General features: G+C 47.4%; 1 protein-coding gene across 1 annotated transcript in view; it reads left to right on the top strand.

The window, feature by feature from the left end:
• The window catches only part of CLSTN2 (calsyntenin 2), a 593,278-nt gene that overhangs the window by 466,821 nt on the left and 108,046 nt on the right, over positions 1-18,411 (top strand). The window contains exon 5 of the mRNA XM_012664412.1: positions 2,613-2,762. Coding sequence (XP_012519866.1) covers positions 2,613-2,762 — 150 coding nt within the window. The remainder of the gene's footprint in view (positions 1-2,612; positions 2,763-18,411) is intronic.

Raw genomic sequence — 18,411 nt, forward strand, 5'->3', positions numbered from 1 at the left:
CCTTCCTTTATGCACTTAACATTTGATTATATGTATTTTCCCCATTCTTAAAAATTATTTATAATCACCACTTTTACTGCTGAACAGCATTTAGTTTTATGCACAAACTTTTAGACTTAGCTATCCCCTTACTATCAGACTATTTTTAGTGTAACAAATAATAGATGAGCATATTTGCACATGTATCTGCAAGTTTTATCATTTTCTCAGGATCAACTTTTAGATAAGGAATTGCATGCCTAAAAAGTATGAGCAATTTCAAAGCAACTGGCATATATTTGCAAGTAGCTCTCCAGAAGGGTTGTTCCAATGTAAATTCTACCAGGAGGAAGGTACCAGTAAGTGTGTTTATCTCACCCCCGCAACCCTCACTCCCTCAGAGTTTTCAAAAAAATTACCTTCATTAACATGTAAGGTAGGTACTGATTGTTCCTCCCGGGTCCATTTGGATCTGGAAAAATAGGTGCAAGGGACTGCATCTCACCTGAATTAACTGTGGGCTCAGGTCTCCTGAGAAGACATTAGTAGAAAAAAATCATTCAAATATTGGAGAAAAAATGCAATTGTGGCAGAGGCAAAATGAATGCTTTTTCTGAGCTTTCAAAAAATTTTAAATGTATGGCTTATCCAAATATGACCTTCTCCCACGCAAAAACTGGTCACAATATTATACTCATTTTCAACCTAATGCTTCTAATTCTGTGCTTTGAAACTCATTTTCACATGTATGAAGTTGGTGGTGGTGGAGAAAGTAAATTAGTTTCTCAGACGGTTTCATCAAGACTTATTAGAGAAGTGGAGCGGCAACAAACCAAGCCAAGGATCCAGCTTGTGGGGTTATTTTTCCACTGCAATCAATAGTGTTTGGTCTGCTTAATGTCACATGTGTTGCAGACCCTCAGCGTTCCTCTTCTAAGAGGTGTATCTTTTGAGAGCCATTTAACTTTAAAGAAAGAGAAAGTTAAAACTTTTTGTTCAAAATTCAATTTGATGTTGCAGAAATATACTTCTCATGGTTATATTAAAGTGCTTCCACCTGACAGAATTCCTCCCCTGTGATGGCTATAACTGCAAATAAGTTTGTTAACAGAATCCATGGGGAGTGTTACCGACTCAATACCGAGCCATTCCAGACCTGTGTGGGCCCCAGAGCTGAGAATGAGACAAATACTTGGGGGAAAGTGAAAAGGATTCTGAACACAAGCCACAAAGCCAGAAATACATCACGCTCGTTTTTATTCAGAAATTTTTGACTGACTTTGTTAAACTAAATTCTGCCTCAAATTGGTGGATGCAGTTGCATTTTTAGAAACAGTCCTGAGCAGATAGCAGAATACATTATTCTAATTCTTGGTCCAATGTCTTGGGCAACTTCATGTCCCCTCCTTGAATCAGTCGACATCTATCCCTTCCACTTCCCCACCTGACACATACTTGTGTGTAGCACCTGCTCATGGCCTAGCACTAAGCACCGTTTCACTAAAACTGGGTGATTGGTGGGCCAGTTTTCCTAATCTTTAAAGCATTATATGACTTTTCTAGTTTTCCAAGCTTTCTTGTCTTAGTCCACATTTTCTCAAGTCTCATGAACGATAGACTCCAATTAGAATGGAAGAAAGCTCATTCAGGTCATTTTTCTTTAGTGTTGATGAAATATACAAAAAGGCCTGAGTCAGCACTTCCCTGTTTGTTTACTTGTTTGTTTGGTTTTTAATTTCCATTTTCTTAATTTCATTTCTGATAAAAGATGATGATAACATTTCAGTTCTAATTTGCTGTCAATTCTCTTATAAAAAAAAAGTAGGAAAGAAATTATTCTCAGCAAAGGAAGACTTTAGTCTCTTGGAATCAAGAGCTTAAAAGTATTAAATGCACTTTGGATCTTTAGTAGTTCTTTGAAACCAAAATTGTATTTCAGCAAAACTAGTCAATTAAAATTTGTCCATTAGTTATCAAATATTTATTTCTGAACCATAATATTAAACTCACAGGAACAAAAATACACAAATGGCTCAGAAAAAAATTGGTCTCTCTTGGGGAAGAAAAAAATGTTTTCTTTGAAGCAAAGAATCTGTTATTCTGTGTAGCTTTCAGAAGGGATGTCGCACATTTTCTTATTGATTTTACTTCCTATTTGGTAGCAAAATAATGGGAGAAGAGGCAGTGAACATTCCTGGCAACAAACTGAGATGTTAAAAAATATGCATCAGGACATTTTCCCAACTCCCTCTTTTTCCTAGAGATTTAATGGCAGGAGAGCTCTCTGTGCCCTACATCAGGGACACAGCCACCTGGGTGCACTTTAGGAGGAAGTTTTCTGGTGACCCATTATTCATAAACACAGGCCAGTTGGATTCCAGGTGTGTACAGAATTCCCCAGCAGTACCACTGCCCAGTTAGGTGGCTCCAGCCAGTGGTTCCCAGGAATCACCATCAAAGCACAAGGAGGCCACAGGCAGAAGCCACACTGCCATTGGCCCTTGTTTGCACAAAGAGATTAGGAAATGGGTCACTTCATTCTTGTGAAGGTTGGTGGAATAGAGGAGGGATTTTGAAGAAGTACAGCATGGTTAAATTGACCTGAAATGATTTTGAATGTCCGTGTTCTTCAGGCAACATCAGGAACACAGAGAAACTGAGCTATGACAAGCAACACCAGTATGAGATCCTGGTCACCGCCTACGACTGTGGACAGAAGCCTGCTGCTCAGGACACCCTGGTGCAGGTGGATGTGAAGCCAGTTTGCAAGCCTGGCTGGCAAGGTGGGCCTGGTTTTATCAGTCTTGTTGTGTAAAGGCAGCTTGGCCTGGTCTGTAGAAAGTGCTGGACTTGTCCTCAAATCATTGCAAAATGTAACTGGAGGAATTTTTAAAGTGCCATCACTTTGCTGCAAGAAACAGAGTAGCTTGTGTATTTTCCCAACTCTTATGTGATGTATTATCCCCATTTTACAGCTAAAAATGGCAGAGGCATCTCGTCTAATGTCATGTGCACAGTTTGTCCAGAGCCCCCTTTTTCAAATCTCATGACATCTTTGAATCAATAGTAATTATCTCACAGCACTTAGGGAGAAATTGCCAGCAAGCCTATTCACTTCATCCAAGGGTGCTGAGTCTAGCTGATGGATTTTCAAGTTTTGCATCACTGCTCAACACCTGGGGAAGGTCGTCATGTTCCTTGTGTTCACATAGAGCACATGCAGGTAGAGATGGAAGAGCCAGAATCCAGCCTCTGGATTAGAGGTTTCTAAAATGTTGAATCTGAAAACGAAGAAACAATAGCTTTGGATGGAGTGGGTTTTTGTGTCAGCTTAGAGATCTTTTAGGATGCAAAGACAGCAAATGTTCAGGTCACCTTTACATGATGGGGTTTGTCCCTGAGCTTAGAGAAACTAAGGAAGGCAAGGACTGCTGCCGAGATGGGTCTTACAGAGAACTGAGTGATTTATGGAATAATAGCTCTAGTGGTGATGCCAATAGGCCTGGTGGCCAAGCAGAGACCTAGAGTTATCTCTAGGTCACCATTTCAGTTGCCGAACTACTCCCTGTCTCTACTCCATGGGTTGAAGATGTTGCAGGCTACTGTTAACTCATAGCCCGTGGTGCTTCGTGGGGTCACCCCCTTTGTGCCTTCAGCTTACTGCTTTCTTTTGGTGTGTCTTTAATCTTGTGGGTCCCTGTTATATTCTCTCTCTCTCTCTCTTACTCATATATTTTATTCTTAAATTCCCCTGGAGAGTCTGTGTTAGTCACTCACATCCCTATTGGGCAGACTGATGCCAGGCTGCCCTGTAGATCCCTGGCCAGACCTTGAATAGGTGCCTCCTTTTAGTCAGGCATTCATTCCTAATCCAACTCATCAGGCTCAGCTTGGCAGGACCTCGTGGTACAGAGTAAGGACACCTGTGCCTGAGGAGCTACCTGGGATCACTCCCTTCAGAAGGCAGCCCCCAAAGCACTCCTCCCCTGTACAACCTGGTCTCTCTTAAACTTGAACCTTGAAAGATGGGAAAATGTAATTTAATCCACCTCTGGAGAGAGCCAGAGTTGTTTGCCTTTGAACAAAGTAGGAAAGATGAAATGCTCAGTGGAGGAGCCACAGGTAAGACATATGAGAGGTGAAGAACAAAGTGGAGTCATCTTCGTGTCAGTCCATTTAGAAACAAGCGAGAGACATAGGAAGAGGGAAAAGCCAGAGTGGGAAACTAGGTTTTCCCAACTTCAGGGAGCCTGAGGTCTGGTTGGGTATAATTCACTAGACCTAAGGACCTGAGGGCAGGATTCTGTCTTGTTCACCACTGAATTTCTCAGGTTTAGCACAGTGTCGGGTCTCAGCAGTAGGTGCTCAAGAAATAAAAATTGAATGAATGAAAATCTGAGTAAAGAAGAAATCACCTTGTTTTATTTTTAACTAATAAGGATTATCCCCAATGAAGATGTGGCCTTGGAAGAGAAAAGCTGGAAAGGACATATAAGCTTTCTAAGCATGAAATATGCTCACAATGATATTTTAAGTGGAAAAAGCAAAATACAAAGCCATATCTGAAAAATACTCCCCATGTTCTTTTTGTCTTTGACAAATGAGGCACCTACAGATTTGTGATTACATTTTTATTCCTATATTTAAATGTAATTTTCCAACAGAATTTGTACTTGTTAAATGTATGCAATGAAAAACTCGGTCATGATGTTTAATTCTGCGTGTGAAGAATCTGTTGAGCACCTACCCTATAGTGCACAATGCTATTTGCAGCTCCAGACAGCGAGCTCCTGTGGGGTGAGGACAGTGCTCATTTGCTGTTATGTCTGCAGTGTCCAGCGCAGGGCCAGGCATGATGCAGGCACTCGGCAAGTGTTAAGTACATGAAGGAATCGTCAGCAAGACCTTGGTGAAAAATGTAGCATTCTGTAGAACAAAGAAAAGAGGGAAGAGGCAATTCCTTGCACTAGTTCTTCATGTCAGGCAAGGTGATTTAAACATGTGTAATACCAGAATCGACTACTTCGTGGTGGCTTTGCTGCCTCAGCTGGCCAGCCTGCTGTGGCAGAAGCTGACACAGGGCTTTGCATCGTAACTCTCCTCCCTCCAGCTTGCCCACTGTAGACAGCCCTTAAGTCCTCTTCCAGTCATTGCCCCGTTGGTGGGCTTTCAGATGACAGGCAGCCCTCCAGGCTCTGATATGTGTGGCAATGGTCACAGTGCCTTCCTGAAATTCCTGTCCTGGACCCCAGAGTTGGAGAGGGACCTTCTCTCTCCTCCTTCCAGCATACCAGTCCACTTCATTCCTCCACCTGGAAACCCTCAACTCTGACCCTCCCATCTCAGAACCTGTTCTGTCTTCTATCCCCGGTCAGGGCTGCAGCCTCTTAGCTGAGGTGCACCTTTCTCCAGGGAAGAACTGATCGCAACTGGTCCAGATGTGTGTCCTTTGTCCAGCCCCTTCTCTCAGCTCTGTGCAGCAAACTGGAGTGAACCGTGGTTTCCTGAATTCTTTGCTAACTGCAGATGGCGCGGTCTGCCCCTAACTGTGAGAGGTCATTAGATGCCCTGGGGGAAAAGCTTGGCCTTTCTTGGAACCAGTGTGGGGTGAATCCTGCCCTTTGTAGATGGGACAGGTGCACAGAGAGGGGAGGCCGTTCAAGGTGCCAGTGAACAATGTGAGGAAAGCAGTGTGACTCACAGAGAGGGCTGTGACAGGTGCACTGAGGTTTCGATGCCGGGGTGAGGAGCCACAGTGAGCCCCAGGCCCCTCAGGCCAGCTGAGAGGGGGCTGTGTGCCTTTGCCAGACATGATTCCCTGTAATTCCCCCGGAGAACAGAGGCCCCTCCCAAACTGACTGCTCACAAACAACTTGAGTCACCAAGCAAACGAAGTTTGGCAGTTTGAATTCTTGCACCTGTTCTAAGTCATTTCCCTTCCGGCAGGAGGGATGGCGGCACAGTGGATGCAATCCATCACAGTGAGGGCGCCCGCCTCCCCGCGCTCCCAATCAGCACGTCGCCCAGCCCTGCTGCAGCCAGCTTCTCCGGGGAGCTGCCTCAGAGCAAGGGACCCTGCTCACAGCTAGAGCCTCCCCCTCCTTCCCAGAGCCCGTGAGGGACCTGCTCCCAGACTCCAGTGATGCCCTAGGGCAGTGGCCCCCGTTTTCCATCACAATAATCCCTTCCACGTGCAGGACCTGAGGCTTTCCCCAGTGTGCTGCTGGCCCTGCCCAGCTGTGCACAGAAGGACATCCCAGGCTCTAGCTCTGCTGCCACCTGCCTTTCAGACCTGACCAAAGCATTGTCTGCTAGGGCTATGGTTTCTAATTTCTGTCTTCTTTCTCTGGGTGTGTCTTGTCTTCTCAGAAAGGATATGGGTTCCCTGAGGGCAGAACCACATTCCTCGAGGCCCCTGGCACTGAATTTCCCATCCACCACCTAAGCGTGGACTAAAAGCTTGCTGGCATCACTCGCCAGTGGGTGGAGTGGGGACTCTCAGTGCTCAGCTGGCAGCAAGGGCAGGCAGAGGGCTGTGCATCCAGAAAACAACCCCAGGGGCCATTGCTCTTGCAGGAGCTTTGTTTCTTGGCTGTATTCTGAGGTGGTAATTCTGAAGAGGTGGCAAGGACCAGCTCACTCTGCAGGGGTAGGTGGAACTTTGCTGAAGGAAACACTCCCATTCTCAGCTGGCCAGGGAAGAAGAGGACTCAAAGCATGACCCAGGCCTGTGTGAGTAGAAGGGAAGACTCCATCTCTTTGTTTTATCCTGAGCTTTGAGAACTCATGGTGTGATTAGAGGTACCTCTAGTTCGCAGAGATGAAAGATTATATTAGGAACCGGGAAAGAGGTTCCTTTAGCAGCGGGCTGCGTGCTAAAGACAGGCCTGTGTCCTGCCTCTCAGGCCAGCTGTCTGGGTTTGTAGTCTTCCTAGTGTTTGCATCCCTCTTACAATTGTTTGAAACCAGCCAAGCCTGGGCTTGTGTGTGCTGTGAGGACTTGGAGAAGGATCTCCGTCCCCTCATGGAGCAGAGCACTGCAGGGGACGTGGGGCCCTTGGAGGCTGTCGGGGCGATGGTGGCCGTAGTGTTGGAGCTGACCCACATGTGTCTGCTGGCTCTCTGCACAGGGGCGCTAACCTGTTCCTTAAAGGATTGTTTGTAATTCAGTTGCTAGTTTGGGTTTTTGTTGTTTGTTTAGTTTTTATTTGATTTTATGTTATGCTATTTGGAGGGACGCAGCCCTTATTTATACTTCTCTTTATTGTTGTTTTAATCCCTGGCCCATCTCTTTCTGCATTTCAACTGGAAACATTGTCTCCCACAACACTTAACATGGTAGCTTTTCCCTTTTGTTGCTGCAAGTCAAATTTTGTATTCATTACCTGTTCCTGCCAGTCCAAGTTCAGTATTTCACTGTTCCTTTATGCAAAACAATTTCCCTTTGAAGAGAGCCACTGGAGACTTTCTGGCGGCCTTTCACCATTTCTTCCCATACGTGTTGCTGACCGGACAACCTGCCATTCTGGCTCGGAGGCTCCTGGGTGAGAGCGTCTGCGCTCCAGCCCCTAGGAGCCCATCTCCGCCCCCTCGCCCCAGCCCGGCGCATGCGCCCACGCAGCAGAGGACACCTTGCTCAGTGGCAAGCCACTCGGACTCTCACCAGCCGTTAGAAGTTTTTCCCATGGGCCAACCAACTCCTGTTCCTTTTACCTTCACAGTAAAGTGTCCTATTCAAAATAAAAAGAAAGGGAGGTGCAGCCACATAATTGAACAATCTCCTGTCTGCTGGGGGGGGGGTGGGCAGGCGCTGGTTGAGTAGTTCTCCAGGTGCATCAAATTGTCTCAAGTGTTTCTACCATCCCACAAACGGGCCTTCATTAGGAAGGAAGACTGGCATCTTTCGGAGGACTTCTGCTCCAACCTGAATGTGCACATGAGTCAGCTGGGGGCCTGGGTAAAATGCAGATGGTGATTTAGTGAGTCCGGGGTAGGCCTGGATGCTGCTGGTCCATGGACTTCACTTTGAATAAGAAGGTCATGCAGAAAATACTTCCTAGCCACCTAGGGTGTGTCTAACACTTTTTTTTTTATTTAAGCATATTATGGGGGTACAGATGTTTAAGTTACGTATGTTGCCCTTGCCCCCCCCTCCCCCTCTAAGTCTGAGTTTCAAATATGTCCATCCTTCGGGTGGTGCGCATTGCACTCTTTGTGTATGCAAATACCTGTCCCCTCCTTCCTCCTCCCTCCTCACCCCTCCCCCCTGCCCAACATCCAATAGATGTTATTCTTATATGTGCACTTACGTGTTGATCAGTTAATACCAATTTGATGGTGAGTACATGTGGTGCTTGTCTTTCCATTCTTGGGATACCTCACTTAGTAGAATGCGTTCCAGCTCTATCCAGGAGTATACAAGAGGTGCTATATCACCATTGTTTCTTAAAGCTGAATAGTTTTGTGTTGAAAAGACAGCGGCAGGAGAGCTGCTGGTTGAGATTCGTTTACTCTTAATTGTTGGCATTGTGAGAGAAACTGAAGTTGACGTGCACATTACGTGGGAAATATTTTTGGAGTGAATTTGTTCCCCTTTTACTGAAGGCCCGCCGTGTGCTAAAGGCTGGGGACAAAGAGACAGATAGGACGTACCAGGCTTCTAGCACAGAAGAAGATGATGGCAGTACTGAGGGCAGAGCTGTGGTGGAGAGAACTAGGGGAGCACAAGGGAGACACTTAACCTTGCACCGGGCCAGGGCCCAGGGGAGATGCTCCTGGACCAAATCTAGAAAGACACTGGTCTTAGCATGGAGAGGAAGGGAATTCCAGACCAGGGAGCCCGTGTTGGGAAGGCGGGAAGGAGCACAATGTGGCCACGGAAAGTGGGGAAGACAGGACTGGCCAACGGGGACCAGAACAGGAGGGGAGACCTCCTCTGCGCCGTCCTGAGGGCAGCGGGGGCCCAGAGACTTCCCTGCCTCCGTGTGGTCAGGGGCATCTTAGGGAAGAAGGACTCCTCAGCCACCCAGTTAGGTGGTGTCTGGAACGCGAGACTGGGGAAAGGAGACCAGCTGAAAGGGATGGTTGTTCCTGAGTGTGCTTTTAAGTGGTGCATTTCCTGAAAAGTATCTAAAGTCATGTATTTATTTTAAAACTAATTTAAAGTACTGAACAGCAAGGAGGTTAGAGCTGCAGGCAGATCTCATGAGACCCCATAGACAAGGAGACAAAGTTGACATGCTTGAATAATATCTATCTTTCGGATACTATTTTCCTGAACCTAAATTTGCCTCTGGTTATCTCATGAACTAGAGAAACACAAGGTGAGCTTGAGACTTGGCGTCAAGCTTCAAACCCAAAGATGCTGGCCCCAGGTATGACTCCTCACACCAGAGCAGGAAGAGTCTACCTTTCCTTCAAAGGGAATTCGCGTGAAGGATAACCCATCTACCCTTCCAGTCAAGAGGGCAGCACGGGCTTTATTTGAGGTTCCTCCCCAGGGCCCAGCTGCTTCATGCTCCACCCTCTGTCTCTGTCCTGTCCCCTGACTCTCTCCTCTGCACAGCAGCCTCTCCTCTCCCTGTCTCCTGTGCTCCGCCTGCCTCTCCTTCCCTTCCTTCCTTCCACATTCTTCCTCCGGTTCCCTTTGCCCCTCCTCCCCTTTCCAAGCACATGCCCTGGACCCCACCCTGGGGAAGGCAATGGTGACTGGGGGGTGCAGGGGTCAGGTGCAGACAGTGGAGACGGAGCTGGGCTTGGAGTGAGAAGGGCTGGATTCTAGCCTCAGCTCATCACGATCCGGCCAGAGGCTTTGCTTAAGCCGTTTCTCTGGCTGAGCTTTGGCTTCCTTAACTGTAAATTAAGAATCACAATCTTCGGCCAAACTATTTTGTAGGATTGTTAAGACCAAACGAGGTTCTAGTGTAGAAGTACTTTGCAAAATTCAAATCACTATGCAAATAATGCGATGATTACATTGGGAAAATAGGCACTGTCATACAGATGAATACACACATGCACACACACATTTAATTCTATTCCACAGAATTGAGTAGAGCTGTCGGCTCAAGCGTTATGTCCTGGACTTTGTGGGACCAAAGGGAGACGTGGAGTGGGTGGGAGAAGCACATCCCAGCTCAGCTCTAGCTCACCTGCCGCCTTGGGGAAGTCACTCCAGTCTGGCTGCAGCTTCCCTAGATGTAAACTCCTTCTCATGCGGATTAAATGAGAGGCTGCGGGGTGGAGCACCTTGCATAGAACCACACTCGTGGTGAGACTCAGAGAACAGCAGCTCTTTTAGTCCCCTTCATTCCAAGTTTTAAAATCACAGTGTAGCATTTTCACCCAAATAATTGGAAGAGCCGTCATGAAGGCCTGAACTCCACCGACTGCAGCAGTGTGACCCCAGGGCAGCTGCTCGGGTATGCTCAGATCTGCCCAGCGAGCAACCGAGCTCCCCGCGGAGGACCCCGTGGGGCACCCCTCCGTGAATAACGACCTGTTTTGACATCACTGACATAGCCGATCATTAAAGTGCAATGCATGGCTCTGTACGGGATGCTGATTTACCTACTCAGTGGTGTCTTAACGTGCTTAAAGACCTGCTGGATAACAGTGCCCACACTCGAGCCTGCTTCAACCTGGCTCCCCTGGGGCTGACCTGGAGAGAAATGGGCCTTGGGAGGTTTCCTGGGTCCAATAATCTCAGCCCTGAAGGGGAAAGGGATGTGAGCAGACTCTAGTAATAATATTAATAATAATAATAATAACCACTAACTAAACACTTATAATTCGCCAAACCCTATCTAAAGGCATTGCATGCACATGCTTGTTTATTCTCCACCACACCCTGAAAGCTGTTATTTTCCCATCCTACAGGTGAGGACACTGAGGTTAGTATTTTTGCCACACAGCTAGTAATACCCAGGCAGCTCCATCTGTCTGCAGACACAGAGCTCCTGCCCAGTTTCCTATAAGGCATCTCAAAGAAAAGGAGAGCACTGCCATCTTTTGAGACCATTGGAGGAAAACTATTTTGAGGAAAATTCTGAAGTTAGAACCCTTCTTCCATGTTACAAGGAAAACGTGTAATTGAGTGCCAGGCAGCCTTGAGAGAGGACCATGGCTTGTAGGTGGTGGGGGTGGGAGGGGTGTGACTCCTGTCACTCAGGCCCACCACTGGGACCTGCCTTCATGCAGGATGACAGGGCCATCCATCACTTGGTTTTTTAGCTGACCGCTTGGGTCTCATGAAGGGGACGGGCTTGCCCAAGGACACGCAGATGCTGAGTCTGGAACCATGGCTGGATCTGGGTCTCCTGCCTAAGAGCCCCACCCTCGACCTCGTCTCTCCATGGCCCTTGGTCTGCCCCATGCCACGCAGTCAGCCGACTCCCTCTTCCACTGGCAATATTTGCAGTGGGCTAGAATGCCTCCCTGCAGGGAGTCAGAAGACGGTAGGGCTTCAGAGTGCTGGCTCTGAAGTCGTAAAGATGGCGTTAAAATCCAGTTCCACTACGCCTTGGCTCAGGGACAGTGGACAAGTCACTTAACCTCTCTGCACCCTCACATGTGGCATGTGTGAAATGAGGCTAATAACAGTACCCGTCTTGGAGGGTCGTCACAAGGCAAAATTGTGCCTGGCATGTAGGAACGACTAAATTAAGACTATCATGAGGGAAATGAAAGAAGAGGAGAACAAAGGAAGCACTGACATAGACTTGAGGGTCTGGCCAGCCTCTATTTCACTGGCTGTGTGGCCTTGGGCAGGTCTTTAGACAGCTCAGCCTCAGTTGCCTTGGTGGTGAGATGGCCTTCCTGATCCCTTCCTCGGCTGGATGCAGTGTGGGTTGATAACACGCACAAGGCCCAGAAAGAGCCTGTCAAACAGTGGCTCCCTTGCTGCTCTCTGCATTACTAGTGGGAGGGCAGCCCCAGCCGGCCTGGCACCTGTGCTGTCATCCACATACCAACCAGACTTGGCTTCTCATGATGAGTGTGACCACAGCAAGCACCCTCCTCTCCTTGCCACAATTGTCTTCATTGAAAATGAGTAGAATAGCGCTCCCTTCTCCCTGTATTCGTCTCACATAGCTCCAAGCAGAGAGGGGACAGGATGGAGATGTGACTTGGCCATGGTCTGCCCAGAGGCCCTGGATTCACATTGCTGAGCGTAGTGTGACCCATAAAGTGCCAGCTCAGGGGCTTGGAGCATTGACCTGACCCTAGCCGCCAGAGGAACAGCTGTGCTCCTGGCCCAGCTGAAAAGCTCTCAAAGCTTCCATTCAACTCAGAAGACTTCCTGCCTACTCTGTGCCAGGCCAGGTGAGCCCCTGGGGAGCATGAGCTGGAGCACAGGTGGGCGAAGGCAGGGAGTGAGCAGGTGACTCCAACATAGGGCAGTCAGGGCACTGCGCAGGGAAGCCCAGGGGCCGTGAGAGCAGAGGGCAGGGGCACCTGGCTGTGCTCACCTGGCCAGGGAAGGCTGCCAGCCTTAGAAAGGCTTCCCCAAGGAGGTGGCACCCAGGCAGAGATCTGAGGGATGGATACAATTAGCTGGAGCCGGAGCCGTGGGGAGTGGGGAAGGGGACAGCGGTGGGGAGGGTAAGGGAGGGGTGTCCCCAAGAAAGCTTTCTGCTTAATTACTGCATCTTCTCAACATCTCTGGCTCTGTGACTGACAGGACATGGGCACTGGGTTGCAGAGGAAGGTTTTGGAAGAAGTTGAATGATGAGGTAGATGGACTAGTATTTGTTTCCTTGTTAGTTTTCATGAGAAATGTGGGGAGATTTCCAGCGTGGACTGTGGATTAAGTAGACAGAACTTTCTAGAGAGATTCTGTGAGGAAATGGACATCATAACCAGAGCTCAGATGGTCCAAAGGCACAAAGCAGGCCTCGGGAGGAGGTTCCCTTCTCCCCACCTTTCCGTGGAGCCCAGCCCGCCCCAGCCCCTGTGGCCTGGGTGCCTTCAGAGCACCACGGTGCAGTGTCCCCTGGCAAGGCAAGACCACATGAGCAGAGCACGGGCAGTGGCACGGCAGGAGTGAAAACTCAGGGAGGCCTGTGGGGCCAGTGTGAGGAGCCTGTCTGGGGCCTCTAAGAACTCATACATTCTGAGGAGGACTCACGTTTAACAACCTGGACATTGGTATTTAGAGTAAAATGTGACCTCACTTTCAGCCAGTTTAAGACGAGTGAGTTGTTTGCTTAGTCTGTTTTATTAATAGCAGCCAGGACTTTGCTGAAAGACAGAGCCAGCATGGCTTTGCTGCCCTCTGCATCCCCCAGTGGCAGTCTGTCTCTGGCCTGAGACTCTGCATCCCTGGCCACAGCAGCCAGCCTCACACAGGCAGGCCAGGAGCAGGGGCCCCGTCTGCCTGCTAGGAGGTTTGGTTAATGACAGCCTCACACGTGCTCAATCTCCCACCTTTGGTGAGCTTCGCGGGAAACCCAGCCCTTCTCCCAGACTCCAGACCCAGAAGCGAATACTGACATCACCAAAGGCCAGACAAAGCCCTTCTAGTCTGGTTTGTGGGTGGGTCTCACACACGCCATCAGGGCCCTTTGTGACAAAGAGAAAAGGCAGGCTGTCTCCCCAGGTGAGTGCCACCAGGCAAAGGGGAATGATTTTATTTTAGGCAAGATTTATGAGCTCTGTATTCGATTAGAGAACTTGAGGTAATAAGTGGCAATTGGCTCACTATGACATTTTTGATGTAATTTTTTTAAATTATAAAGTGTTTTATGCTCATTTGAAAATGATCAAGAAATAGTAATCTCAATAAAAATTCCCCATAATCCAGTTAATGAAGTATTGTCAATATTATGGTGTAGTTTTCTCACTTCATGCAGAGTCATTTAAACTTTCTGTTCTTTTTCCACTTAACTTTATGTCATATTTGTTTTCCCACATCATAAAACCCTTTCAGCAACTTCATATAGAGGTGTATTCAAATGTGCTTGACCATGTCCCTGTAGTTAGGGCTGTGTGAATGCCAGGCATTAGCATGGTTCCATTTTTCTTTTTAATGCATTGGTGAATCTCTTCATGCAAAAGGCTATGTCTGAATTTTAGCTTACTTAGGAGTATATTTAGTGGGCCAAAGTCTGCAGGCATTCTGAGGGCCAAGATGAATTTCGCCAAGCACCTCTCTAATCATGTGTGACGGCTCATGCCGCCCCGCCCTGTGAGGTTACTGCCTCACACACCTTGACTCAAGGATCTCAATGTATGCAACAGATTCAGGGCGTTTGGGCTGTGTGACCTGAAGAGGTGAGAATTTGGTTCCAACTCTAGAATGCTGTTCAGTGAAATGGGAAGTCCCGCACTCTGATACTATCTAGAGTGAGGGTCATTTCATTTTTTAAAAAAATAAGCTTTGAAGCTGTGTATAACTGATAGATTAAAGACATGGCAACTAGGGTATGACAAAATATACATCAACCATCTTTTCAAAAATACTGAAAAATGTGTACATGAAAACCTATACTATTCAATTGTGAATGTTTTTCAGAGCCATAAAAGTAAAAATTCTTAAAGAACAGCTGCTCCATCTTATACCAATAATACATTTGTCACGAGATAAGAAAATTGCCCAGAAAATGCTCACGTTTATTGGACATAAGAGAGAAGAGTTTCTATACATCCAAGAGAAAGTACCCCTGGTTGGTTGAATTAATGATCCCCCCCTTGGGGAAATTATCTTGCAGAAGGGCTGCTCTACATTGCCTGGCTTCTGCATCTTTCCAGCGTCAGTTCTGCAGGGCAGGCTTCTGTTTGGTTGCTGAGGAGCACGTGAGCTGAGGATCTTCAGGGCCGATGGGATTGGGAGAAAGCAGCAGCCAAGCTCTGGGTGGCGGCCAGGTTTCTGAACAGCATACGGCTCACCTCAGCTTTGCCTGCTGACCTAATTGCCCACCAGTGAGTGGAAGTCTAGGGTGAAAGGAAGGGGAGCGGGAGTTGTCACAGGCTTTAATGAGGTGGTGCTTCACTCTAGCAAGATCAGAGACTTGCTGGGGAACCGAGGGGCTCACCCTGGCATGAGCAAACCATACAGAATAGAATAGTTCCCCTCCCAGCATGTGGGAGCCTGGAGGATTGGAGTGCAGAGTCTCAGGTGCCTGAGCTAGGCGTGGGGCAAAACAGACTTTCCCAAGGGCTGTACGTGGATCTGAGGGGCCTGGAGAAGCAGCGTATAGAGTAAACCCCAAATCTTCAATTCAGAAGGGCTGGAGCAAGCAGGGAATGCAAAGAGAAAAAGCCCTGCCAGAGCAAGAGGGCCAGCTAATTCCCTGAGCCCCAGGACCTGGGCACAGGCACCTTTCATAAAGCACCCTTGTCATTCATTCCTCAAACATTTAGAGAGAATCTACTATGCTCCAGAAATTGCAGCAGGCACTAGAGAGTTAAAAACTAATAAAATAAAAACAGTCCCTGCTCTTGGGGAACTTATGATGGGGAGTAGGGGTCAGCAGTTGTAGACAAGCAATCACAGAAATAAGTGAACACTCAGAAACCAGCATGGTACCATGAAAGACAGACTATGCATGAAAGGGCAGGAAATGGTAATGGCCCAGTCTGCCTCAGAGTCAGCATTCGATTGTATTTATATGATCAACTGAAAATTTGCAGTGTATATGAGGCACAGAGCACAGCCAGGTGGAAGTGAAGCCCAGGAGAGGGTCCCAAAGGAAACTGCTTATGTGCCTCAGCCCTTTGAGCCGTGGAGTTTTACGGTGGTCGAGGAGGAAGAGAGACGGCCCCACAGCCCCAGCATCTTTCTCTGTACCTTGATCCCTGAAGGGGACTTTTCCTCCAGCTCAAGGAAGTGCAGCCCCAGGATGAACTAGGGAGGACAGAGCCCATCCTATGAATGAGAAACAGACACAGTTTGCCGTATGCTAGATAAACACAAATACTTTGTGTAGTCATCTTAGACGCTACTGATATGAACTTCCCAGACTGCCTCATTAAAGAGAATTTTTGACCAGTCTGACTCAGATCCAATTTCTTTATGATCAAGTATGGACTCCTGACCTGACTGCTTAACCCTATCCAAATCCACTGACCCCCAGCTCTATGTCCATGCCAATGTCAACCCATTCCAGCAGTTCTAGAAGTGCTTCCTTCCTTGGTTCAGGATCCTTATTCTTGATCTTGACCTCAGCATGTGCTCTAAGCTTCCTGAAGGAAACTTCTTTATCAGTGATGTCTTCAGAAGTTTTCTTTCTCCAACATGCTTGCAAGATTCTCAAGACCAGTTTCCCTGGACTACCCAGATTATTCATCAGTCTCCACTAGGTTATGCTGTGTAACAAACAGTCCCCCAAATCTCAGCAACTTACAATGAAGATTTATTTATCACCCACTGTTACTTGTGCTCTGTGGGTTGGTTGCAGGCCTGTTGCTCTGAGACAGTGCTCTGGGCTACAGAGGGACTGTGCATCCACTCCATCTTCTCATTCTAGAACGCAGGCTGGATAAGTGGCCCCTCTCTGGTAAATACAGCTCTTATGGCAGAGGCAGAAGCTTACAAGAATGAATATAAATATGTATTGCCTCTTAAAGCTTTTACTCAGAGCTGGCCACTCTCATTTCTGCCCACATGCCATTGGTCAAAGCATGTCACATGCCAAACCCCAAATTACTGAGAACAATAACCCAGTCTCTGTAGACTACTCTCATAGTCACGAGTGTTCTCTCCCTTGTTCTTGTAAAAATACACCTGTGCCTTCCCCAAGACCCTCAAAAGTCTCCTCAGATCATGGCATCAGGCTCTAAGTCCAAAGTCTCATGATGTATATAAGGTCCAGATGAGGCTTCTTTTGATCTGGAGACTTATGAACTGAAAAAGTAAAATAAAATAAAGCAAGGTATCTACCATACATATATGCAACATACAATGGAGAATCAGGAACAGGGTAACAGAACACACTCCCATTCAGGTTCAGGAAGGGGGAGAATAGGAGGACACAGCAGTCACTGTTGCACAGCAATGCTGCAATTACGTGGACAATAGCGCAAGGTCCCGACCCTGGGGGAAGGCAGAGTCTTGACTGGGCCCTGATTCTGCACTCTGGATGTAGCTCCTCTGTCCATTGCTCTCCACTGCTTCTGGCTCCTTCCATTTCCATTATCCATCTTGACCAAATCTAAAGAGAGCATTGGAGAATATGCCCTCTTTGTCAGCTGAACAACTTCCTCAACCTGCATCCTACCAAGGAAAGATGGGGGCCCGAGGGTCATTTTACACATTAGTCATAGCCTTTTAAGACCTTCCCATCTGAACTGTCTATTGTCATTCTACTGGTCAAAGCCAGTCACATGGCCAAACCCCAAATCAATGGGGCAGGGATGTATACTCCTACTGGGAGGAATCGCAACGAGGAGCAATAGTCCAGAGAACCAATGGCTCAATGAAATGGCTCTCTCTCCATCGGGAGCTCTGGGTCCTGCATCTGTAATCCTTCTGGGACTCTGCCCTGCACCATGTAAAAAAAAAAGAAAAAAGAAAAAGAAAGCCTGTTCTAAACTCATTTGGTGTGAAGTCCCACTCTACTAGGTTGGTTTCCAGGCTGCAAACAAATTTCCCTTTGGGCATCCTGGATAGCAAAGCATGGGCCCTTTCTCAGCCTCCTCCCTTAACTGTTGAGACTCATGAATATGGTGAGAGAAGTGATGGAAGTTCCCATTGCCCAGTATTGTCTGGGCTGGTGGTTTCCAAGTCTGCCTGTGCATCCAGATCACTTTGGGGGCTGATTCAAATGACAGATTAAAGGACTTTCCCCTCGAAACTTTCCAGTGGCGTCTCCTGAGGTGGAGCCCAAAAACAGTCTTTAGAAGTTTTTCAGGTGATTCTCCTGAGGCCAGCTAGGACTCATACCTGTCTGTAGACAGGAATTTGAGAAAGTACAGTGTGAGCCCACACAGATGTAGGTTGTAAGGTCTGTGAATCAGGGAGGAGAGAGCACAGTCTGGGCTGGAACAATCTCGGGCAACTTCCTGGAAGAGGAATGGGAATTGTTGTGCCCATGCAGTGGTGACCTGTGTAGACCAGAGAGACAAAGTAAGATAGGAGGTCATCATAGTGATTGGTCCAGGTGAGAAGTGATATGGCCATAGACTAGAGTGGGGGAGATGTTCACCTTGAGAGCCATCTAAAATTCAGAAGCAGGAGGCCCTAATGGCCCTTTGGGTATATTAGAGCAAAGTGTTGCAACGCTCTGAAGTTTTGCCTCCTAGATTTGAAGGCTTTGGAAGTAGGTTTTAGGAAATAGTTTTGTTAGGGTATTATCTAGAGCAGTTCTTCTCAAATTACCTGTGATGAAGGACCAACGTTTTCTCACAATCAGTCAAGGACCAATACTTTGTAAAACTAAAGTAGAAATGAATTTCTAGAAAAATGAAATGAAAGCAAAGATATATAAAATA

This window comes from Propithecus coquereli, unplaced genomic scaffold (genome assembly GCF_000956105.1).
Source record: "Propithecus coquereli isolate 6110/MARCELLA unplaced genomic scaffold, Pcoq_1.0 Scaffold12, whole genome shotgun sequence".
In the NCBI taxonomy this organism is placed as follows: Eukaryota; Metazoa; Chordata; class Mammalia; order Primates; family Indriidae; genus Propithecus; species Propithecus coquereli.